This window comes from Pholcus phalangioides, unplaced genomic scaffold, assembly GCF_987345545.1.
Source record: "Pholcus phalangioides strain wild (caught in Gottingen) unplaced genomic scaffold, Ppha-v1.0 ptg000008l_1, whole genome shotgun sequence".
In the NCBI taxonomy this organism is placed as follows: Eukaryota; Metazoa; Arthropoda; class Arachnida; order Araneae; family Pholcidae; genus Pholcus; species Pholcus phalangioides.
In genome coordinates, this window is record NW_028301601.1 from 2,791,445 (window position 1) to 2,817,126 (window position 25,682).

The 25,682-nt window shown below is 36.0% G+C and overlaps 1 protein-coding gene across 1 annotated transcript; it reads right to left on the reverse strand.

The window, feature by feature from the left end:
- Positions 1-511: 511 nt before the first annotated feature.
- Arl8 (ADP-ribosylation factor-like protein 8) lies at positions 512-14,631 on the reverse strand. Its single transcript, XM_089234011.1, has 5 exons — positions 14,140-14,631; positions 6,581-6,735; positions 6,270-6,431; positions 5,018-5,088; positions 512-1,013 (listed from the first exon to the last, which is right to left on the reverse strand). The coding sequence occupies exons 1-5, from the start codon at positions 14,260-14,262 to the stop codon at positions 964-966; spliced, it is 561 nt and encodes a 186-aa protein (XP_089090137.1). The 5' UTR covers positions 14,263-14,631; the 3' UTR covers positions 512-963.
- Positions 14,632-25,682: the final 11,051 nt, after the last annotated feature.

Here is a 25,682-nt window from a genome sequence, read left to right on the forward strand (position 1 = left end):
AAAAAATTGAAGAAAAACATAGAAAAACTTCCAAACGAAAATCTATCAATCCAGATGCAAACAAGAGAAACTCAAGGGAATCATCTGACAAGCAAAGTATTTGTGTCAATGTGGAAGCAAAAGTTATCAGTCAACCTCCTCCAAAAAATGGCTCGGGGATCCGGGATGTTCTTAAGTCAGCCACCTCGTTGGGCAATTTGCCTGTTGTGGCGTTGTATTTGTACTTATTTGTAAAAGAAATCAAAATATGATATGAGAAACACATTCTGCAAAATTAACCATGCTAAGAGAGCTGGGACTGGAAATGAACTAGACAATTTAGCTGTAATGACTAGACAAAAAAAGTTTGAACAGCAAAAGAAAAACACAAATGAACAATAAAGTAATGGAATATGCCACGAAGAGACATTAAACAAGTTAACATCTACAAGATGTCTGAAATTTTAAGTCAACTATACGTATCATTTACCAGAATTAATTGAAACTATATTTTAGAAATAAAAAGCTGAAATACATTCATTTCTTAATTTTATTACATCATATTACAGCACATTAACACTCAGGGATTACAGGAACTGAATTCCATTCAAAGAACATGGTTACTCAAAGATAGTTGCATAAGAAAGAGAAACTGCTTCATGTGGGTTGATCACATTTTCACACAAATTTAATTTGTTTTTGTGAAATGTGATAGCTTGTTACCATAATTAGACAATAAAATGAAATGTAAACACATAATAAGATTAATAGGATAATGTAAGCTAAATGAATATTTAAAATACATCATTAAAACGAAATAACACTGTATCACATCAGTTCAGATTTGCTACACTTGCACTTAGAATGCCAACCATGTGAATGCAACTCTACCAGTTACTCAGTGACACATCTTATTCAGGTTCTCATTCACATATGAGCACAGTTGACTTGCATAGTGAAAGTTAAATAAACTGATCTCCACAGTCAGTGACTTCCTGATCGAGAGTGTGCAATTAACCATTGCAAAGTTATATCTGAAAAACAAGATCCGAATAATATTGAATGTAACACCATGTTATTACAGAAAACAAAAGTTATTATTGTATTACATAAAACTTAAAATAAAAGCTTTATTCAAAATTTGAGAGAATAAACAGTTTAATATATTAATATATATTATATTTTATACTTAACCCACTTTTGACCAATCCTCAAATTTTCTTTCAAACTGCACAATTTTTACATACGGTGTTACTAATACCAACGGTAGCATATGTGTGAGAAGTTTAAAAAAATTAGGTCATTTGCAACATTGAAATTTTGAACGTTGCATTTGCGCAATGTCATCAATAAGAATATCAAAGGAACTTTAAAGGGAGAATCAGCTGTTGCGCAAATTCAACACACCCTTAAATTTCCTTTTTGCTCTACTTGTGTTTATGATTTTAATTATTGATGTACATTTGATATGGTTTTGTTCCGTTAGATCCAAATGCAGTAAAACCTCGATAAGTCGTCACCCCAAGTTATCAAAAAATTATGACAACTTAAGCGGAGTGCCGTCAGTTTCGATGTGCAATGTTGTGAAAATCGTATAAATTTAAAGTAATATGAAATTTATTAAAGTATGAATCAAAATAACAATATTATTAAAATTTATAGATCACGAAAGAAAAAATAATAGCAATTTTTTACCTTTTCATCTCTTATTACTTGAATTATTGTGTTGAAATGTACAGTACACTTTTATTTATACTAGTAATTTTTAATTTAGACTAACAGAGCAATTGTTAGCCTAAAGCTATAAGTAGCTTTAAGTAGCTTTTCCCTGCATAATGGAACTCTCTATTGCGCATTAATTTTACATAGACATCAAATTTAAAAAATTTTAGTCCTTCATCAGTAGTTCATGATATAACTACAAAGTAATCTCGAACACTTTTGACTTGGTGAAGGGGCCATGGGCAGGGAAAAAGTAAACAGAAGACCTCAACTTGGGAAAGAATGTCTAATTTTTTTCAACAAAGATATTTTGTTTAAATTTCAAGTCCTAAATTAATAGAGCCCATGCTTTCTACAATTATTTATTATCCGTGCCTGCGCGTTGCACTTTGACTTGATTAATTTGATTCTTCGATTTACACAATTTTCAATTTCCTTGCACTATGTGACTTTGACTTATCAATAAATTTTGATTTTGCCGAAGATGCACGGGGGGCGAAGTGCTTACGTTGCTTCTTACGACAGAGCTTGGGTGCCTCTGGGTTTGTCCAGTTTCTCCAATGGAGCCCAGGCATAAATGAGATCTAGCTTGAACAGTCCCCAACGTTCCAAAAACCTTAGTCGACAAATGAGCTTCCCCAGCGTAATTTTCGTTACTTAAACTGTTCCGTTTGGGCTTATAGAATTTTATGGTGACTTTTAAGCATATGGCAATGCGACAATATATAGCATATGCAATGTAAACAAGCTCTTTTTTTAATAGGAGCCATATAAATAGTCTGTTCCACTTTCTCAAATTTTTTCATAGTGACGAGTTAACCGAAATTAGCGACGAGTAAACGAGGGTTTAATAACATTGTTGTCTATGAGAGGTGGAAAGGCCTGAAGAAAAATGACGACTTAACCGGAGTGACGACTTATTAGGGTGACGACTTAACGAGGATTCACTGTATTTATCAATAATATTACTAATTTCAGAATGAAAAAATAATGAAAAAGTAAAAAATATGTTTAAGTATGGTGGAAAAAATTTGAAATGCATATAGGCATATAAATAAAGATGTTTCTCACAAAAAAAAAATGTAGCATATGATAATAAAAATTTTCTTTGACATTTAGAAGCATTCACTTTCAAGGTCTCATCATTCAAATGGGACTTGAAAATTATTCAACTTGCATTCAAATCTTTGACAGTGATTGCAAAGTCCCTAATTCTAATTTCGCCTAAAACTTATGTCCTCTTTAAAAAAATATAAATATTCATATACACCAATAAATAAATTCTGAAACCCAAAAATTACATATGGGTTCAAAGACTACGTTTCGTGAAATTCTGAATTGCAGCTACTGTGCAAAGGAGAACAGCAGATATTGCACATGTATCTTGTTTGACTGAGGCACTTTCTGTAACACCAACATTTTTTATCCAGTATAGCAATCAAAACATGAGCTTTATTTGCATTGTGAAGTTTGCGTTTGATGCTAACATTTCCCAACCGCTCAGTGGAGGTGCTTATCAATCGTGGATGTTCTTATCAAAGCCATATCAACTTCTCTTCGAAAGTCTAATAATGGAAGACTTTTGACAAAATGAATTATCTCCAAGCATTCATGACAGAAAAAATGTAATTAGAAAATATAGGCCTCCACCACTTCTTTCCTCGAACTCTTATTTTGTAGTTTGAAACACAATTACCAAAAATTAACAATTTAGTTTTCCAAATAAATTTTATAATCAAATTTTTATTTTAGCCTATTCACTCCAGAGGCAAACGTGTACCAATTTTTTCAAATGATTTTAATGATTATTTTTTAGTTTAAGACTTAAAAGTATTCATAAGGGTATCTAATTAATTAAATAATTAAGTTAATTTTTTTAAGGCCATTTTGACATAAAATAAACACAAATCAATCAAAAAAAATTGTTTTAATGGTCAATTTTCAGAAGAGAATAATATCTACCCATGCCTATGTTGCATCAACTGATAAAAACATATTTACATACAATTACGTATATTAGATTATATTTCTTTATATTAAAATACAATTGTATTTTAACATCACACTTTCTACACTTTTCACTACCAACATTACATTATGAACACATTTTCAACATATATTTTTTAAGCATGGAAAATTTATCGCTTGTTTTGTTACTGCATATTGTTGCTGTCTTTTCCTGGTACAGTAGTGTTTGCTGTTGTTGTTTGCAAAATTCTAATTTCTGAACAAATATAGGTCTCTAAGCTTTTTAGTTAATTTCAACAAGAAGGAAATCAATTTTCCCAGTTTCAATTTCTTTTCTAAAAATGGACCAAGCATTTCTTGAGGCTGCGTTGAATGTTGTGGGGAAAAATGCATACCGGCAAATGAATGATAAGCGCACAGAATGCCTTTGAGTCATCTGATCAACACTATACATGATTTTGTTGTAAGACTGGATGTTTTCAGAAATTTTTTTCTCACTTTGAGAATATATATTTCAATGCACTGAAAGTAGTAAACGAATATTTTCCTTTCTCTTACCCAGGAAATTCAAAATATAATGTCTTTATATGCAAATGAGTCAAACATGTTTCATAGAAAGGGGTCCCTGATGAATTTCACGAGAAATTTCTTTTCAATCTTTCATTATTATACCTACCAGGGTACTATTATTCTGCTTCAGTATTCCAGCAAGTATTGATGAAAAAAAATCATAACGTGGTCAAATTTCTACTAGCTTTTACATAAGATTCAATGATTTATATCACTCTATTTTCATCCATATTAATATTATTTTTATTTTGTAATTAGTTGACCATCAAGAATGCCTCTCAATTAGCCAAAGTGAGCATTTTATAACGTTTCTCAAGAATCTAATTTTGGTTGAATGATTCAATACAATTAAAAAAAGTTGTTCTGTTGTTCTTTTGAAAAGATGAGAATATATATATTACACTGGGTTTTTAATATTAATAAACAAATTCATCAAAAAAAACAAAAAAAAAAAACAAGTTTTATATATGTATATTTTTGAAACTCTCAAGAGTTAAAATATAGCATCCATATAAAGCAATGGTGATTAACCAATGAAAAGTCATTAGAGAATGTGATGATGTGGAAAAAATTCTTTCAACAAATACAGACTTTACATGGAATTAAGTGAAATACAAAAAACATATTAAATAAAAAATAATATATTGCAGTCACTATCCTCTCACCAAAAACAAACCAAAATGATAGATTTAAAAACTTCTGAAGAATCAAAATGAAATAAAAATAATAGGCTACATACAAATAAAATGAACAATACGCATTCAAGTAATATACTTGCCTATGTTGTCTTTCTCTTTGCAGGAGATAGAATAGCAACAAATTTCCCTATCTAAGATTGCTTTGAGATTCCTAAATAAAGAAAATTTAACATTCTTTTTCAGATGTAAAAGTGATACAAATGCAAATTAGAATTGAAATGCACATTGAGATATTTCTGATGGTAAGAAATTTATGTTGGACAATCAATGATTTTGTAAATCCATATCTCTAGGTTTCCAGAGCATAATACAAGCAGTTTTCTTCACACACACATACAGGTCGTATTTTCATATACTTCCCTTTAAAATATAAATATTAGACTTCAGACGCAATTGTAAAAAGAGTCTTTCCAGATGTATATAGTTATTTGTGAAGAGGTAATCTTCAATATCAAAGTTGGATTTTAAAAACTTGACATATTCTCTGACATGCTTATTTTCACAAACATTAAAACATAAACATTACTGCACCCTGATGTTGCAACCAAGAAATCTGGATTTTTTTATTTCCCCCACCTTTAACAAACCATTCTGCTGGTTACCTAATGCTGGGGAGAGGGGGGGGGGAAACGTAGCAAAATTAATTTTGCACCTTCTGACAAAAATCCTAGTTACAATACCATATTCCTTACAAATCTTAATAATGAAAAATAATCAGAAAAGATTAAGAATTTATTCAGTTTTAAAAATGCAGAGGTCATAAGGCAGGCAGTAAAGTAAATTTTTGCTAATAGTTCAGATAGTGTCTGCTTCTGAGAAAAACAATGTAAGCAAATCCAGCAATTCATTTGGATTGAATAAAACGCAAATACAAGATTTTTCCCCCTTGCCAATGGAAAATTTGTAGGTTTTGCGTTTGTTTGCAGAAATCTGCTACTGAAGCATATCAAATGTTGCAGCAAGTACATATGTTTTATAGCAATCATCAATACTTCTGTAATTAAAGGAAAAACATGTTTCATTTCCAAACCTATTGCTAATGCAGTTAGCAATATTATGAACTCATTGCCATTGTTCAATCACCAAGTAACAGTGGATAGAGCTGCACAATAATGAATGCATTGCCATAAGAAAGATGTAATATCTTTGCTAGTCCCCAATTACTCTGTTAGTTACTTGAAAATCTTCATGAACAATGGCAACAGCTGCGTTTATCATGATGCCATTTGCAGTGCTAACAGAAACATTCAAATCATTTTGCTTTGAAAAAAAAAATGTCTATTCTTGAAGTGCTTGAATATAAGTGCTTATATAATAACAAGTTAAACTTACATCTGTTCAATAATCCCACTCTCATCCAAGGAACCTGGTAAATCTTTCTTGTTCCCTAAAACTAAAACTGGAATACCGGCCAATTGAGGTTTGTCTAGCAAATTATGAAGTTCGTTTCTTGAAGCTTCAACTTTCTCCAAGTCTGCAGCATCAACCATGTACCTAAAATGAAAAATATCAATATATTTATGCTTTATAGCATTAATCTAGTTCTGTCATTGGCATTGTTATTTAAAAACAAAAAATGATACATCAAAATTTCATTGTTTACTTTTAATTTAAAGAACTTAGAAAGCAAATAATATACTCACACTATAGCATTTACTCCCCTGCAATAGCGTTCCCACATCGATCTGAATCTAGGTTGGCCACCGATGTCCCAAAGCTTGATGGTAACATTGCCTCGAGTCACCTTTCTCATGTTGAATCCCACTGTTGGTATCATGTCCTCACAAAACTGGCCAGACTATATAAAACAAATTTTCTTTTATGGCAACATTTTGAACAAGAACATTAATAATAGTAAGAACCCAAATTACAAATTAGATCTATGTATAGGCCTAAGCTTATTATATTTAACACATTTGACTAAAATATTCGTAAAATTTCCTAAAATGATAAAAAGATGACACTGTATTTTTAGAAAAAATTCTGCACGTCCAAAAACTGCCAGATAACACCAAAAACTGGTCAGAAACCAGTGCATTTCATGCACACGCGGCACTCTCGAAAGACTTCCTGATTATTTGATATAATAAGAAAATCCTAATCAAAAATAGAATGTACCCAGATTTAAATACTGAAAATACATCTGAAGGCAGAGTTTGTTGCTGCCACGAGGTGGGAAAGTTAAGAAACAAAATAAAAAACTCACACGAGTTCAGGACTGGTTACATTTCTGTATGTATCATGAAACCTTGTTATGGATAGAACCAATCATACACTACAATGATGCCCTTTCTTTCGCAAAACATGCAAAAATAAACTGAATAAGAACATTAAAAAGTAATTTTTAAAAGAAAAGTCATCGAAAGAAAGAATCAGGCCTACTTTTAGATTTTTTTTTCAAAAAAATTTGCTACCATCTGATTAAGTGAGTTGAGCCCTGCTGTCTAATATGGCTAACCATCATCATTACAGTAGTAATATAACACCAGAGATTCGAAAAGCACGAAGAATGTATATTATATATATTGACCCTTTTCTCTCAAGTGCACACTACGCGGGTGCTACAAATTTTCCCCAAACAATTTCAGAGTTCTTGTGTTTCCTGCACAGGATCGTGGGTTACAAAACAAACAAATTAGATGCTCACCAGAATCCGTTTGGTTCGGGGTTTAAATTAGATTACAAAAATTCATTTAGCAAAAAATTGAAAATGGGAGAAAAAATTTAGCAAAATGCTAACGATTAATGGATGTCTATTCATTTCATATCTCCTATATGCATTTTTGCGAAAGTGACTACTACTTCTTTCGGATTCTAGGATTTTCTTCTGCATTTTGCAAAATGCGGAATTTGTGAAGATTCTCTCAGGAATATTATTTACGTATAATAATTACAGTTACCTCCCATAATGGTCACTTCTGAACAACCGCCACATTTTCTTGGGAAAGATCCCATACTATTGGGTTTACATTAACTTCCGAACAATGGCCACTTTTAGAAATTAAAAATAGAAAAAAAATTAGATGCATTTTATCACATAAGAAAAATAACAATCCAGATTTCCTTTGAAGATGTTTTTCCTCCCTTCAGCCTTTCGATCATAAAAATAAATATGGATTCATTCCTACGTCAGTGGTTTCCAAAATGTGGTTCACAGACCCCGGGGTTCCTTAAGTAGATACTAACGGGTGCGTTCATTGCCGTACACACAAAAGGGGGTTTGGGGTTCTAATACCCCCATCCCTTGAGCCGGGATTATAGTGTTTATTTTGCAGGAAAAAACATAACACACAAACCCCTCAGAAGGGAAAAAATCTGAACCCCCAATAAAATTCTGCGTACACCTATGGGTGCGTTAGACGCATTTCAAAAAGAACAAATCAGAAATTAGGATCAGCATTTGGCAAGTGGCTACAGCATAGGACAAAGTGTCAGGAGAGCACTAACTGAAAATACTGCCCTAGATAGCAGCAAGAAATAGCGGATTGCATCGGAGGATGAATCTGATCTGAAGAATGCATGTTCCAAGATACAAGGATTACAGCTCCGGTGTATGCATTTTTCCTCATGAAATTTTTGGATGAAATTAGCAATAGAAATTCACTGATGCAGTTCATTAAACATTCACGCATCTTCAATACAAGATAAATGCCTTGTGTAACAAATTTTTTTTACTGATGACAGCATGGATTATAATTTAACAAGCAACCGAAAACTTTAATTGCGTTTCAGAAATATTGAACCTCTTAACAGAGCCGACCTTAGGAGCATGCGACAGGTGCAAGAGCCCCGCTTTGTGAGGCCCAGCAGTTATGGTAACTCAAGTGGAAAAAAATATGTATGTGTGTGTGTGTGTATCAAATATATATTTTCAATTTTAGGATTTTCTCTCTAATTCTGTATTTTCTTCAATTCTGGAATTTTTCTCATTAATTCTGAATTTTTCTCATTAATTCTGAATTTTTCTCATTAATTCTGAATTTTTCTCATTAATTCTGAATTTTTCTCATTAATTCTGAATTTTTCTCATTAATTCTGAATTTTTCTCATTAATTCTGAATTTTCATCTCTCAATTCTGTAATTTTTCTGTCATTAAGTTTGGATTTTTGTAAATTCAGGAATTTTTTCTCCCATTAATTATGCATTGTTAATATTCTGGAATTTTCTCCGATTCTGATTTTTCTTTCATCAATTCTGAATTTTCATTGATTCTGATTTTTCTTTCATCAATTCTGAATCTTCATTGATTCTTTGATATTTTTTCTGTCATTCTGAGATAATCTTTGTATGGTGATTCCCTGACCTTCACTAAATATACAAAATCAAATTATTTTTGCACCAGGCCCCATGTATCATAAGGGCAGCCCTGCCTCTTAACACAGGTAACTTCCCAACAATGGCCACATTTGCTCGTTTCCGTCAGTAGCCATTGTTGGGAGGCTTCACTGTAAATAAATAATTTATAATTTTTTTTTTATAAAACCAGACATTCTTTTACATAATACAATAGATTGAATAAAACTATTGAAATATGTAACAGCCCGTATGCAAAAAATTAATCAAAATAGAAATATGTGCAGAACCTGAGAGAATTCACATGTTAATCCTGTGGAAAGTATGTAGGCCTACGATACAACAAATAACAGGAAAAAAACTCAGAAAGTATGCGTGCTTATACTAAAAGACTAAATTCACATGCAGTAACCTATTATAATTACAGCAAACTTTTTTCCAAAGGAAGTATCCAATGGGAAAAAACATACACAAAGGAAAACCCCCACGGAACTAGTGGCACCTGCACACAGATGGAAGGAAAGTTCTAAAACAAAAGTGAGGAAAAGGCAAACCAGCATCAATAGAGGACCAGAGAAAAAAATGTTATCCTTCCAGTAAGGATCTCGCCAAAAGAAAAAAAGTTGCCAAGGGAATCTTGAGATTACACTATAGCTGTTCAGCTTATCTTTTATTTTTCTTTCTCTCACTGTAAATGCACTATAATGGAACATGTGGAAAATATAATTAGGGCTTGCCAAAGATTCCAGCCTAGAGGCTCAGCTACAGTATGTGAAGGGCCATGATCGGCATAAATGTGTCAATAGTTGATAAGGTTTCGCAGCCATCATTTGATTAAAATTGTTTGTTCAAAGTAAATGGAATATCTCCGAACCCGAACAAACAATTTTCATCATACCGCTGCCAGTTGACATTTTTGTGATTTATACAGTGAAACCTGTACGACATGGAACGTTAATGGTCTAAAATAATAAAATAATATTCCGTTTTATAAAGGTGGAAATAAAAGCACTAAGCATTGAACACACTATCATTCCGTTTGAGACATTTTCTTTCTTTCAAACCAAGCACAACTCAGGTCTTTCCCCATAGGCAATTTACTACCAAGTGAGATGTGCTGGAAGTGTAAGTGTGCGTATACCTAACAGTCTGAGTGTATCTAGTGTTGTCTGATTTTTCAGTGCGGTCATCTATATTTCAGAAGTGAAGTGACTGAATATTTATACTGTTTGTAGGCCTGTTGCTCGATGGGGCTCGAACCTGGGTTCACGTGATGCAAGTCCGTCACCATGACCACTCAACCACCAGTGGCTTCGTTTAAGACAGGTTTCTGTCTCATACAGTGTTCGCCTTAGATGGGTTTCACTCAGGCCCATGGTATTGGTTTCCTGCCACCCCCCCCCCCCCGGCTTTTACAAAAATTTAAAAAATATAATCGAAATGGACAAACATGGTTCATTTCTATTCCTCCACAAGCTCCAAGATAAAATATACATATATTAAGTGTACGTTCTTTGCACCCCCCCCCCCAAAAAAAAATTTAACTTGATGGGACTGGTTCCATGTATCGATTCCATACCAAAATTATATTTTTATTCTTGAATCTCACTAGATGTAAAATTCTCAAGAACAATCTTTAGGAAAATATATTCTCGAGGAAATATTCTTCTCATCAAAGAGAATATTCTTAAAAGGATTATATGTAATATAATCCTTTAAGATATAATCCTTGAGAATATCACTGGAAGGACTACTTTTATAAATTACCGGGGAATATTATTGAAAATAAGAATTATTCTTAAGTTATTAATAATAGTCCTTCCAGAGAGTATTCTCAAGAATATATGTAATAACAGGTATTATAGTAAATAATTTCTATAAATAATTTGAGCATAACTTTTATTATTTTTGATAAGAATATTCTCTGGAAATTTACAATAGTAGTTCTTTGAGAGAATATTCATAGGCATCATAGCCTCTCTTCCCATATACTTAAGTTTGTAGCCCACAATATTAAAGTTCAAAAGCATGAAAATTAAACCAACAGAGCTGAATTGCACAACTTTTAAAAAAATATGAGTGATACAGAATTTAAATGTATGTACATTAAAGAAAACTACAGTTCTGTATCTTCTTAGAATGAAGGTGATTATATAATAGCTCCCTTTATCAATCAACTTCGGTTTAATTTTGTTTTGATATTATTTCTGAAAATTTATTCAATTTTAAAACAAAAAAAATTTAAGATTTTAATCTCAAGGTTTCTAAAATCTTCATAACCAAACTTTTAAAACCTCTCATCATGACCAAGAGAATATTCTCAAACTAAAAGTTATTGGGTGTGATTATGCCAAAAATTGCTTTGTTTTAAATATTTCAGGCAATGAAAACTGATTCATATTTCATAATATAAACACAATTAGTAAAAAAAAATTCATTACTCAAAAGTAAAAATGGATATTCTTGATTATTCCCCAATTTTTACATCCAGGAGAATATTCTCACATCCCTAAATCTTACATAGCCATGTCATGACAGTCTATGAAAAAACACAGGAGAAACATTTATATAATTACAGTAGGCTCTTGTTTATCAGACTCGTGTCAAATCAGAGAAAGGTGTGCCAGATTACTGAGAATAAGTTGAAAAAGTTTGTGTACCAAAGTTTATATTATTTAGACATGTTTTCGTCTATCATGCTCGAAGAAAGCCACTTGAAAATGCCAGATTATCCAGAGCCTCTATTGTATTAATTTTCAGCTTAACCCTTAACAGGAGTTGTGAAAATCCTGTGCGTAACTGGCGTTGGGATGCCATTTTGACCCCCAGCAAGTATCGATGCATTTAAAAAATAAATGAAATTTTTTTTCATAAAAGCAATGGGTTTTTTACATGACTTTTCATCAATCAATTAATTCACTAAGTAATTTTTGAAATTTCTTTAATTATTTTCCCAAAAATGGTCTTATTAAGACGCGATTGAAAAAAATAGAGGGATATGACTTTTGAAATTTTCAAGGGGTTGAAGAGTTTCAAAAACTGCCTAACAATGCATCGGTGCCAGCCTGCATATGTCACACTTTTGTCTTTTACTAACCTGAAGACTTCAGGGTTTAATTTGGTTATCCAATTTTTCCCTTTTCTTCGCAATTTAAAGTTCGTGATTATCTTAACCGACATTGCGAAAGTTCTGTGCGTAACTGGTGTCATTTTGATCCCAGCAAGTATTAATACATTCTAAAAATCAGCAAAAGAAATTTTCATAAAAGCAATGGGTTTTTAAAAGCCTCCATCCATCAATTAGTTCACTAAATAATTTTTCAAATTTCTGTATTTCCTCAAAAGTTTTCTTTTATTAAGACACACATTTGAAAAAAATGGAGAAATACATGATTTTTGGAATTTTTTTAAATGCAATTTTCATGATTAAAAAATGAACAGATACGATTAAAATATACTCGGAAAATAAAATTTACAAATTAAATTATATTTATTATTTTTTTAATAATTTTTATTATATATAAATAATTTGATTATGTATATTTATCAATTTAAGAAAAAATTGTTCTTGTTTGTGTTGTTTATGTGCAAGTTTAATTTCTTTCCATATATTTTATATATATACACATACATATTTAATGTTTTGTTTATTTTACATTTCTCATCATACATTAAGAATTTTGTCTTTTTTGTTGTGCCGTGCATGTATGTTTTTTTCGTTCTTGATTTTTATCATGTGCATGTTTTTGTGTTAAAAATTTTTTATCATTACTTCTCTTCTCTATTTGACATTGATAATTTTATCTTGTTTATGTTTTATGTTGTATACATGTCTTTTTAAAATGTTTTTGTTCATGATTACTTTTTATTTTATTCACCAATTTCATGTAAATTTTTAATCACCTGTACATGAATTGTAGCCTATAGATATTATGTTTTTACGAAATTAACATTAAATCTCTGTATGTTGGAAATGAATAGATTTGATTTGCTATATTTTCACAAGCACCAAATTTAATCTTATTCTAAGCCAAAATACAGTATTTACAAAAAACCACCATGACACATTGACCATACACAGATCTTACGTACAATTTTCTAACAGTACTATACAGTCATATTCATCTCAGATATCAAATGCTTCACCATTAATTTGAAACCGTTATCCAGAAATCTTGCGCTCTTCCGAGACATTTCGATCTGAACACTCCGGCCGTCACACAGAAAACTGTCTTACGCAAATAGTGAGATGGGGTCGAAATGACCCCACGGAAATTTTGACGAATGAAATAATGGAAAGAAAAATAGAACCTCATAAATTTGGAACACATAAACGACCTGCTGATAACCGGATGGACTTTTTTCTCAAGGGAGTGGCATGTTGAGCAATTCATGGGGGGTCATTTTGATCCCAACACGCCGATTGAGGGTTAAGACACTGATTGAACACAAGAAAGCAAAATCTTGACCAGTTTGAAAGGTTTTTTTTAAAAATATCCAGTCATTAAACCTAGCCTAGGAACATCTAATGAATATACGTCACAATTCCGTAACTAAAAAATCTGACACAATTAGCAAAATTTTGAAAAACTGATGCGATCAATAAATTGGATAACAGACGCGTGTTCAATAGACAAACGGTTCTTAGATTTAATATAAAAACGCAATTATTAATCTTCCAAAAATCATCAATATTTACTGGTTTCGCTCTTCAGTACAATGTAACAGATGCGATACAAATCCAACACACACACAGATGATACCTATCGCACCCACTCAGTGAATATTCACACATATTTTATTGCAAAGCACTGAACAAAACTTCAGAACAAATATTTAATTAAAAGCTACAACACTGTATCAGCTGAATTTCTCTTGAGAGGGAAAAATGTAAGAAAACATTCTTACTGAAATAACATTTACGAACGTTGTCTTGCCCGAATATTGCAATCCCACCAAAGTGAGCTCCATTTCCTCCTTCCAAAAGAGGCTCTTTATCCAATCCAGAAAGCGATTAATTAACGCCAACATGTTTCTAATTGTTTAAAATAATTGTTGGAAGGAGAAACGAAACACAAGAATATTTCGAAGCAGCTTTCAAAATCCCAATCCTCTGATAACACAGCGCATCGCATCTGACTCACGCGCAGGTTCTCCTTCGTCTCTATTTTTATACAGGACTTCGCGCGCAGGTATTGCACTGCACAAACGATGACCATATTTTTTTTATCGGAACATCGATTGTCTCCAAAAAAATCCACTAATTATTGTTAAAAGTGCATGAAATTGCTGACTATCACCACGAATATTACAAATTAACAGGTAATAAAGGTCCGACCTACTACAGCATCGAGCTTATATTACTGGACTGGAGGGAGCATCGAACCGCTGCGACGATATCAACATCGGAATGCAAAGACACCACGTGACTCGTTGAATAACACAGTTAATGACAGGCAATTTCTCCATTGAATATGCTGACCATATTTCCTCGAGAAAAATACGGGACATTGCGTTTCCAAATACGGGAAAATACGGGACATCGCCAATTATTGCCAAAAACAACGCCAAAACCAAACAAAGTTGCCAAATATTGTTGAAATTACGGAAAAATCCCAATGGCGGGAAATGATGCAAATTGCAGTGGATTACAATGTCTTCCACGAAAGACAAACGTTCAATCAAATGTGGGAGATTAATATTCTCATATATAGTTGTAATTATCGTAAAATAATTTATGAGTTGAAAAATAATGTCAATCTTTGATTTCAATAAAGAATAAAAATTCAAGTAAGCTTCGTGTAAAATACGGGAAAAACCGGGACACTTTTGCCAAAAAGTCGGGACGGCCAAAAAAACAGAAAATACCGGGACTGTCCCGGGAAATACGGGACGTATGGTCACCCTACCATTGAAGAAAAAAAATATGTGTGTGTGTGTGTGTGTGTGTGTATATATATATATATACACACACATTTTTTTTCTTATGTATATATCTTTTTTTCTTGTGTATATATATATATATATATACAGTTCATTTTTTTAATTTCATATTATTCATTTCATTAATGCTGGAATAATTTCTTTCGTTAATGCTGAAAAATTTCTTTCAATTCTGGAATTATCTTTCATTAATGCTGGAATTATTTTTTATTAATGCTGAAATTATCTTTCGAAAGATAAGAATTAAGGAAATTACAGAATTAGGGAAAAAGAGATAATTCCAAAATTAATGAAAGCAATAATTTCATCATTAAGGAAAGATGATTCCAGCATTAACGAAGATGATTCCAGCATTAACGAAAGATAATTCCAGCACTTACGAAAGATAATTCTAGATAATTCCAGAATTAAGGGAATTTCCTTAATTCTGGAATTATTTTTCGTTAATGCTGGAATTATCGCTGTCATTAATTTCGGAATTTATCAGTTTCATCAATGCTGAAATTCTCTTTCATCAATGCTGAAATTCTCTTTCATTAATTCTGGAATTATCTCTCTTTCATTAATTTTAGAATTATCGCTTTCATTAATTTTAGAATTATCGCTTTCATTAATTTTGGAAATATCACTTTCATTAATTTTGGAATTACCACTTTCATTAATTTCTGAATTACCACTTTCATTAATTTCTGAATTACAACTTTCATTAATTTCTGAATTACCACTTTCATTAATTTCTGAATTATCAATTCAACTCAATTTTATTCATCACATATAATTGGCAAAACGAAGAAAATCCATCCAAGGGATCGTTGTGGATTCATACTGGTGAACACGATTATTATTGAGTTAATTTTCAATAATAATCGTGTATTTTCAATAATAATAACAATCATTTTTATCAATGCTGTAATTATCTCTTTCATTAATTTTTTAATTATCATTTTCATTAATAATGGAATTAACACTTTCATTAATAATGGAATTAACACTTTCATTAATAATGGAATTAACACTTTCATTAATAATGGAATTAACACTTTCATTAATAATGGAATTAACACTTTCATTAATTGCGGAATTATAAATTTCATCAATACTGAAATTATCTTTCATAAATTGAGAAATTATCTTTCATAAATTGAGAAATTATCTTTCATAAATTGAGAAATTATCTTTCATTAATTGAGAAATTATCTTTCATTAATTGAGAAATTATCTTTCATTAATGCTGGAATTATCGCTTTCATTGATTTTGGAATTGTGGAATTATATCTTTCCTTAATTCTGGAATTACATTTCATTAATTCTGGAATTATTTTTCATTATGCGGAAATTATCTCTTTTTCATTAATTTTGGAATTGTCTCATCGATGCTGAAATTATTTCTGTCATTTAATATTTTAACCACTTTACGATCAAGGACGTAATATTGCGTCCAAACACCAGTGGAATAAATTCAAACAAGTCTCTCTGTTTTCTATCCTCTCTCCTCATTACCACAAACTTTGTTGCAACCCTATAAAAAAGTAGTTCCTTTCATCTCCGTGATGAAAAGGAAAAAACTTCTAGGTTAAATAGGTTGTACTATATGCATGGACATAAGGGGGGGGGGGGAACGTATTACAGATAAGAGAGACAACAATACTGTTTTCCTTTTTTTCATCTGGTTTTTTTCTTACTTTTCTACTTTTTCCTCCTTCCTTTTTCTGAAATGCCATTGCGTTATATAGAACAGTTTTCCAAACAGTGCATTCCATGCCCCCCCCCCATCAGCAATTTTTTTCCTCTCATTGCCCCCAAATCAAGTGAACCCATAGGATCCTACGTTAAATCTATAGCTTCTATCACCCCGCTAGACCATTCCATCGTCCAATAGGGGTCGATATTGCCCACTTTGGGAAACACTGCGTCAGAACAAGGTTATCAAAACTTCTATCGTATTTATCGCCGATTCGTCAAGCAGACATCATCCTAAGTTCCCGACAATCGCTTGTGAGCGAAGCGGTTAATATTCGTAAGGAACTTCTAAAGTATAGGAGGTGCGCTGGAAAGGTAATAAACTTACCCATTAATCCCAGAAACCCAACAGACACCATGACCCGCACAATACATGCCACCGGCACACGCATCAGCGACCCCGGCGAGAGCAGAACTGCCATCTCAACCATAAAAGCAGAGGACGGCGCACAGCACGTCCCCGAAGCCACTACCGGATCTCTCACAGCTGACCAGCGTTCGTATCTGTGCGATGCCATCTTAAAGAGGAAACCCGGAGGGCCGTTTATTGTTTCTGTAAAAGAGCAAATTGTGTAGGATGGACGACAGTTGTGGTAGTTCACACGGGCACTCTTTGCATAATAGAAATGATAATATATACAAAAATGACGTTTTTCACGTCGGCCGCAGTGGGGCTGATTGAACCTCCAGTCTTGCTCTCACTCAGCCATCTGCCGAGGAGCACTCCAACTCAGTGATACATTGATAAGCTCGTGGGTTTGTATCATAATAGTCAATTCCCATGCCCCCCCCCCACCACATCCTGGAGCAGGGCCTTCTAGGCTGGGATATTTTTGTGGGCTCCCCGATCACTTTTCACGGGCCCTTCTGTAGTTAATTTATAGCGTGAAAAAGCAAAAAATGATGATAATTGTCTCGGACGGGCCCTCTCTTGTGGGAGCCATGTCAATACCACACGAACCCCTGGCAGCAATTACAAATTTGGAAATGAAGGCGCTGTCTATCGGTAGTCGCCTCAAGCTCGTCAGGGAAAAAAAATATCTCATCTTTATCCTCCCTCGGGTTTGAGCCTGGGACCGTTATAGCACCTTACCACCACGCCATTTGAGCGCACACTTTCCATCACTACTACTTTACCACACACCAACTCCGGTCATATATCGCCATACGGCAATTTCCAACCAGAGGATTTGGGTGGGAAATGAAGGTTCCACTCCTCGATGGTCGCCAGGTATAAAAACTTGCTTCGAACGTCTATGCTCGGATTCGAACCAATGGACCTTGATGGTAACCTTCATAGTGGAAAACGAGCATCTTGCCACGGCGCCCATGGCCCCTACAAGGGGTGGGCTGACAAGGCTCCAGCCCTTGGGACCGGGACGATTTTCCCCATTTTTTGTTTTTTCACGCTGTAAATTCATCATAAAGGGGGCCCCGTGAAAGTCTGGTTGGGGGCGCCGCATAAGATCCTGGCCGGGGGGCCATGACGGCGCCAGTCGGGCCATGGCAACATGGCGCCTGTCCATCCCTGGTATAGAGATAGAGAGGGGCTATTACTATTTCTAAGCTAAAAACTATTATTGGTTAATGCGATTGTCGCTTCATTTTTTTACAAACAAATTTTAATGGTGGTAAATGATGCCATCCATATTCCAATTTCTTTCCCAGTTTGTAATACCACTAAGAGCTCATAAGATTACTTTTTAAAGCACTTCCAGTCACTACTACTACTAAACCACACATGTACCTCGTCCATATTCCTCTGCGGAACCTCTAACGAATTGGTACATGCGGGAATGTGTGTTACGTGTAGTGAAACCTGACGTAATGTTTGTTTCTGTGTAATGCTTGTTATGTGTAGTGCTGCCATCTGCCACCAGTTTTTCTAACTACGAGTGAAGTGTAATGATTGAATAATTAATCGTTGTAGGCCTGTTGCTCTCTGTGGCGAGACTTTTTAATGGGGAGATCGGCTCGCATTTGCGCCTCGAAGTTGGGAACCACAGGCAACCAACTTCAGCCGACCACCACTATGATGACGGTGGGGTTCGAACCCGGATCCTCGCGATGCCAGTCCGTCATTATTACCACTCGACCACCACAGCGGCTCCAGTCACTACTGGACAACAAAAGAGAAAGCAAACTGGCCAGTATCTCCCGGATGGTAAGGAAAAAAAAAAAGATTAAAAAAGAAAAAAAGCTAGTGTGTGCGTATTCTTATCTTCACGGAAATCCGTACACACACACACACTACTCCTCATCTACCCAAACCAAAGCCGCTTGTAAGTTAATGCAGCTCTCAATGCAGCTTTGACCCACACCTTGATTTTTTTCCCCTCATAACTTATTTTACTCGTTTTGGCGCCCCCTATCATTTGGTCCCCTGCGCAGTTGCATAAGTTGCACCGCACTAAGACCGCTACTGTCGACATATGTAAGCCGCCTAAATAACTACATAATATACATGAGAAATCACCGAGATGACAAAAAAGAATTGGAGGTTTGAGTGTATATAATATTGTTCCGGATAATTTCTCACAAGTCCTTGAAATAAGCAGAAGATGGAAACACTTTGCAGGACGTTACAAATTTATTTACATAACAGCGATTTTTACATGTATTTACAAGCAGAGATACACGCTAACCAGATCAGAGTTCCCTTATTGAGCATGAAGTCCAATAACTCTCTCTGTTTTTATAGAAAGAACGAAAATTCTAGAATTCTATAGTTCCGGTTTTGCGGCGCTACCGTCTGGAGACCTTCTATATAAATCCAGAAGCTTCGAGCATATCTTGACATTTTCGGTTTGGCAACAGAAGATTATTGTCCCGAGGGTTTCTTCAAAAATTCCGCTACTATATTTTTCGTAACACTGCCCCCTTCTTTAAAATTATTCGTCCCGACAATTCAGTCCTCAAGTCGGTGGGTTGCACTTAGTCACTTTCTGTGATAGGGAGACAGTGTGTTCAGATGCATTTTGACAATGGATTCTTTAGAATCCGAATTACCACATTATTCAGTTACTTCATGACTCTCTAGGGTTCTTCCCAAGATGTCTGGAATTTCGGGCAAAGTCCCTTCCAGCGCTTCGGGTTCCAGAGCCAGATGAGGTCTTTTTCCTTCAAATCGTGAGACGTGGACCTCGCACCGTAGCGGTTCTTCATCTTTTCGGAGCCGATGTTGATCCGGTTTCTGATTATTCGAAGATCTCGTCCCATAAGCACCTGTGATGGCGAGAATTCGGTGCTTTCGTGGACGGTTCTCGGTAACAGTTCCGAGACGTCCGTGGCGGCTCTCTCGTACGGCTTTCCAACGTTATGGTGTGGAAGGCGGGCCTGGGTACGCTGCGGAGGTTTTCTGCAAGCGGTGCAGTCGTCGCAATTCTTGCACCACTTTTCCACGTCGGTCTTGGACTTGTCCCAATAGAATCGTTCACGGACCTTCTGGAGAGTCTTGATTATGTCGAAATCTCCACCGGTCGGGCTTCGTGCAACTCGTCCAAAACTTCTTACATTCGGCTTCTTCGCTGGATGAGTAGCCACCCATAATCCGACTCACATTTGCGGTACAATACGTCATCTCTCATCTCCAGAGAGTCCCATAGCGCCCAGTATCTATTGGTCGTCTGACTGGAAGAGACGACGTCTTGCCACGTTGGTTTATTCCCGGTGGACTCCATCAAGTCCAGTATTGGTCGTATGTCGGGATCTTCTAGTTGAGACTTCCGGGTGTTCTTGTTGCTCCACGGATCGTCACTAGAGACCCTAGATGTCTCACTACAGGGTTCCCCGGCTCACATTCCTCTTCTACCTTGAGGGAATAGCGATGGTTTTGTGACACGGTCCCCTAGTCAGGGCGTCGGCATTTCTATGCACTTTTTGTTTACTAGGCTGGACCTTCCTCTTAATACCATCGGGTATGAACTGCTTTTCTGTATTCGGAATGGTCATCACTTTCTGTGGAGGGAATTTGTCACGACCACATCCGAGTAGGGCGATGTGTTCCTTCGGCGTTTACAACGGGTCATTCCTCATGTCCAAGGAAATTCCATGTTTCCTCAGGAAGACCAGTCCGATGAAACACGGGTCTTTTATGTCGGCCACGAAGATGGTGTGTCGGTAGGCGACCGTGGAAAACTTCACTGAGACTTCCAATTTTCCGTGCACGGTCATTTTCTCTCCTGTGACTGTCTGCAGCGTCAACGATCGCGGTACTTATAGAAGTCGTTGCTGGAATTTTTGAGTCAGGTCCGTCTGGACGATGCTCACGTTAGCTCCGGTGCCGATGACCATTCTACATGGAAGTCCATTAATTTCGCTTCTCACGTACAGTCCATGGTCTCCGCGGTGGTCATAGTGACGGACTCGCATCGCGAGGACCCGGGTTCGAACCCCACCTTCGAAATAGTGATGGTCGGCTGAAGTTGGTTTTCTGTGGCTCCCAACTCCAAGGCGCGATGCGAGCCGATCTCCCCGTTAAAAAGTCTCGCCATAGAGAGCAACAGACCTACAAACAGCACAAATGTAATTCAATCATAACACATCACTCACTTCACTTCTGAAATATAGATGGCAGCACCGAAGAATCAAACAAAACACTAGATATGCACTCTGTCTGTTAGGTACACACACAGTTACTCCTCCGGCACAACTCACTAGGTAGTAAATCGACCATAAATGGTGATAGACATGAGTTGTGCTCGGTTTGAAAGAAAAAGAAAAGTCCATGGTCTTCCACCATGTAGCCGTGGTACACTCGGCATGGCGCATCGGCAGCCGCGAATGAGCATGCACTCCACAGGTGGCCTTTTCAGGGCTTTTCCAGCACACCAATTGCTTATCTTTTTGGTTCCCACGATCGTTCCTCGCACTCGAGTGGACTTCCGGACTTCAATTCAAGGCCCGTTTACACGAGGCAAGCGCTTTAGTGGGCAACTTAATTTTAACTTACCGATTCTTCTTGAAAGTGTCCACACGTATAAGTGGCAAGTAGATGCTCATTGGATAATTTTTACGGAGGCGAGCGCAGTTAGCGCATGCGCGCTTCAGTCTACTCAAATCCACGGAGAGAGAGAGACGGAACGTGCGGGAGTATAATAGTAATAATTTTTTATTTATCTGGCATTCAGAGAGGTGCTTTTTTAAAGCTCATAGCTTTCGTAACGATGGATGAAGATGATCAGGTAGAACTTAAGAATACTGTGATCAGAGCCACATTATATGATATTTTTTTTAAAGAATATAAATTTATTCACTTAAATAAATTTATTCAATAAAAAAGGAGAAACTATATCACTTGCGCGAGAGCAACACACTGAGCAAGAAGTAGGTCACGCAAGGGAAACAGTTTGCTTGTCCCCTTTTTTCGCCTCTGCACCCACGTAAGGGGGGGGGGATGACGCCACAGGGGAAAAAAGAATACACAACATATTATAAACTTATGTAAGTCATCGAGAAGAAATATAAGATTTCTCTATTTCTCGTCCAAGTTGTAAATATCGATTATATGATATTTTAATCGAAGTTGAAGAGGAGATAAATTATGAATTATGGAAGCCGAAAATACGGGAGAAGATTCTTGGCATTCGTAGGAAATTCTAAGGGTTAAAAATTAAATAATAAAAATTCATTAAACAAAAATTATTTCCAAATTTTCGAAATCATTATTATTTTTTTAATTTAATCTATAGAGATGGCATCTTTATATTAAATATTTGATCATGTATTTTTACAACAGATGGCAGCAAATTCGTTCTGGACGAGAGAAATATTCGAAACCCCCCCCCCCCCTCTCCAGTTTTTAATATATAAATCTTCCCCACCCGATATATATTTTTGAATCTTCAATTTTTTTCCACTCCTGACATCACGTCGACAGAATATTCTATCGAATTTTTCCAACATTGAATAATTTTTAGCTTGTTTGTTAAGGTAATTTTCATTTCTATAGTTCAACAAACATTCATGGCGAATATATTTTTCAACAAACTTGAAGGTTATGTTCTCTGGCCACCTCACCATCCAATATTTCCGCGGAATTCTAGCGAAACTTCAGGAGACGACGGAGTATGAACAGGTTCACGCTTGAGATCAAAATAAACCCCTCCGTGAGAGAGCAAAATGACCCCTCCAGCGCGGCAGGTCACGCCCACTGGCGCATGCGCATACGTCTACTTAACCGGAAAAAATAGAACCGTTCTTATCTGACTTACCAACTAAATCACTTCTGCACTTGCGCACTTGTCAACTAAAGCCGTGTAAACGGCCCTTATCGTCTGCATACATCGTATCGTACTTGGCAACTAAAAATTAAGTTACCAACTAAAGCGCTTGCGTCGTGTAAACGGGCCTTAATTGATGATTTCCGCCGTAGAGTCCTCCGCAACATCACTCGTTCTTCTCGTCTCGAAGCTTGCTGGGCTGCTTCGAATTTCATGGCGTAGACGAGGACACTTTTCACATCCTTGTACTCGCCCAGACGCAACGCCTGCTGAATGTCTGGATCCTTGACGGAATCGACGGAGCACTACAGGGTCAATCCGTCCCTATGTCAGGCGGGCAATCGGAATACGCCAACTGCGAGAGTCTTTCGATGTCCATAGCTAGTTCTTGCAATGTTTCTCCAGCCTTTTGATGCCTGGTCTTCAGTTGCAGCAGGTGAAAGTCTTTGTGTGTGAGATAATTTTCTCCATACCTCAGCTCGATCACATTCGTCAGAGCTTGATATAGCTGGATCGATCTTCGGCAGCCAGCGTCTGAAGCACTTCGGGAGCTTCTCAGTACGGGTTCTGAGAAGCTGCCACCTATAGGTGGAAGGCTTTGAGAACACAGTCTCATCCGTTCGCAGAGGTGATCATCTCGAACTGGGTCCTGAAGATCGACCACGATGTCCTTCCGTTATACGTCGATGGCTTGATATTCGACCGGCTGACGTCGACTATGGCTGGCAGGACCTAGCGACCGTCCGCGGAAAACGTTAGGCTCCTGAAATTTCTTTTCTAGCTCTTGCATCATCTTCGAGAGCTTCTCGTTGACCACGTTCACTGCTCCTTCCACCACGCTCACCCTTTCAGTGACGGAGTTCATCATCTGGGAGAGCTCCTCTTTTACTTCAGCGACGGCAGCAATGGATGTGTTGACAGCGATGACGTTTTCTTTCACGGCAACAATGGATGTGTTGATCGTGGCGGCAGATTTGTTCACCTCTTCCACGATGCCCAGTTTCATCTGGCCCATAATGTTCATCAACTGGTTGAGCTGTTCTCGCCTCTCGTCCATCTCCGTGCCTCTTGTTTTTACCATTCAAGTCCTTGAATTAACGCACTTCTGACACCAAATTGTTCCGGATAATTTCTCACAAGTCCTTGAAATAAGTAGAGGATGGAAACACTTTGCAGGACGTTACAAATTTATTTACAGAACAGAAATTTTTACATATATTTACAAGCAGAGATACACGCTAACCAGATCAGAGTTCTCCTATTGAGCATAAAGTCCAATAACTCTCTCTGTTTTTATAGATACGACAAAAATTTCAGAATTTCTTCTATAATTCCGCTTTTGTGGCGCACCATCTGGAGGCCTTCTAGATAAATCTGAAGCTTCAAGCATATCTTGACATTTCCGGTTTGACAACAGATTATTGTCCCAAGGCGTTCTTCAAAAATTGCGCTGATATTTTTCGTAACAATATTGTAACAACGGAAATCTTAAATAACGTAATCCTAAACAACGTCGACCAATGTACGCCATTTCTATATCGAGCGATATCGGTAAACGGCATCGAACGATATCGGGTCAGATATAGTTCGACGTAGGATTCACAGCATCGAAATATGTATGCTATTTCTATGTCGGACGATATCGCTGAAACAAGTCGAACGATGTCGGGTATCATAGTTCAACGTCGGATTTTCTACGTAGACAAACGTATGCCATTTCTACGTAGAAATCTCTACGTCGTTCTATATCGATATGCTACTGAGGAAGTGTTTTGATTACATTTTATATTCAATGCCAGTGTCATCACTTTCGAAAAAAAAAAAAAAGCACTTTGATTCCTAACTCTTTGCTGAGCATAGTATCTATTGTTTATGCCTCTGCGTGCCCTAAAAATGCAGAATACTATTGGGTAACATCACAATCACAAAACTTAGAATAGCCCTATGTATCCAATTGCTTTGTTATACAAACTGTTGTTTCAACTAAACACCAGGGCCGTCTTAAGAGCACCATGGGCCAAGTGATGTTTTTGAGGCCCTACCTGGAAAATTCGAACCACTTCTCATTTCTGTGAGGCCCATGCGTTAAGACGGCACTGCTAAACACAAAATGTGCACCATAATTTTGAATGATGAATATTAGTTACTGTCCAAGACCACACATGTGAAGCGTAAATACCAAATTATTTTTTTCCATCCAGACAGAAATTTTTAATGACTACTCTACTTGTTGAACCCTAAAAATAAGCAAAAGAAAAATTAACATATCAAATGGTTCACATACACCCCTCGCCAATAACCTGAAAAATGATACAATTTCTGTTTTGGCAGAATCATTAATCACAATCTACTAATCATTTGTATTATTTGGCAATATATCGATGAGTCCATCCGCAATTAAAATGAATTACACAAATCTTGAACTTTGTTGATGGGATTTGGTGAGAAAGTAGGACAAACACTAGAAAGTAAGACATTTTACCAAAAAGCCCCACAGACATCAGAGTGGAGGTTCTGTGATGGTATGGGTGGTGTTTGCATTCAATG

What these genes read in the sequence shown, in the direction of transcription:
- Arl8 (XM_089234011.1), bottom strand. Translation starts at nt 14,262, where the DNA reads ATGTTGGCGTTAATTAATCGCTTTCTGGATTGGATAAAGAGCCTCTTT. An exon ending in CGTTCGTAAATGTTATTTCA is followed by an intron (nt 6,736 to 14,139) that starts GTAAGAATGTTT and finishes TGTTTTATATAG; the next exon opens with TCTGGCCAGTTTTGTGAGGA. An exon ending in AGTGGGATTATTGAACAGAT is followed by an intron (nt 5,089 to 6,269) that starts GTAAGTTTAACT and finishes TTCTTTATTTAG; the next exon opens with GAATCTCAAAGCAATCTTAG.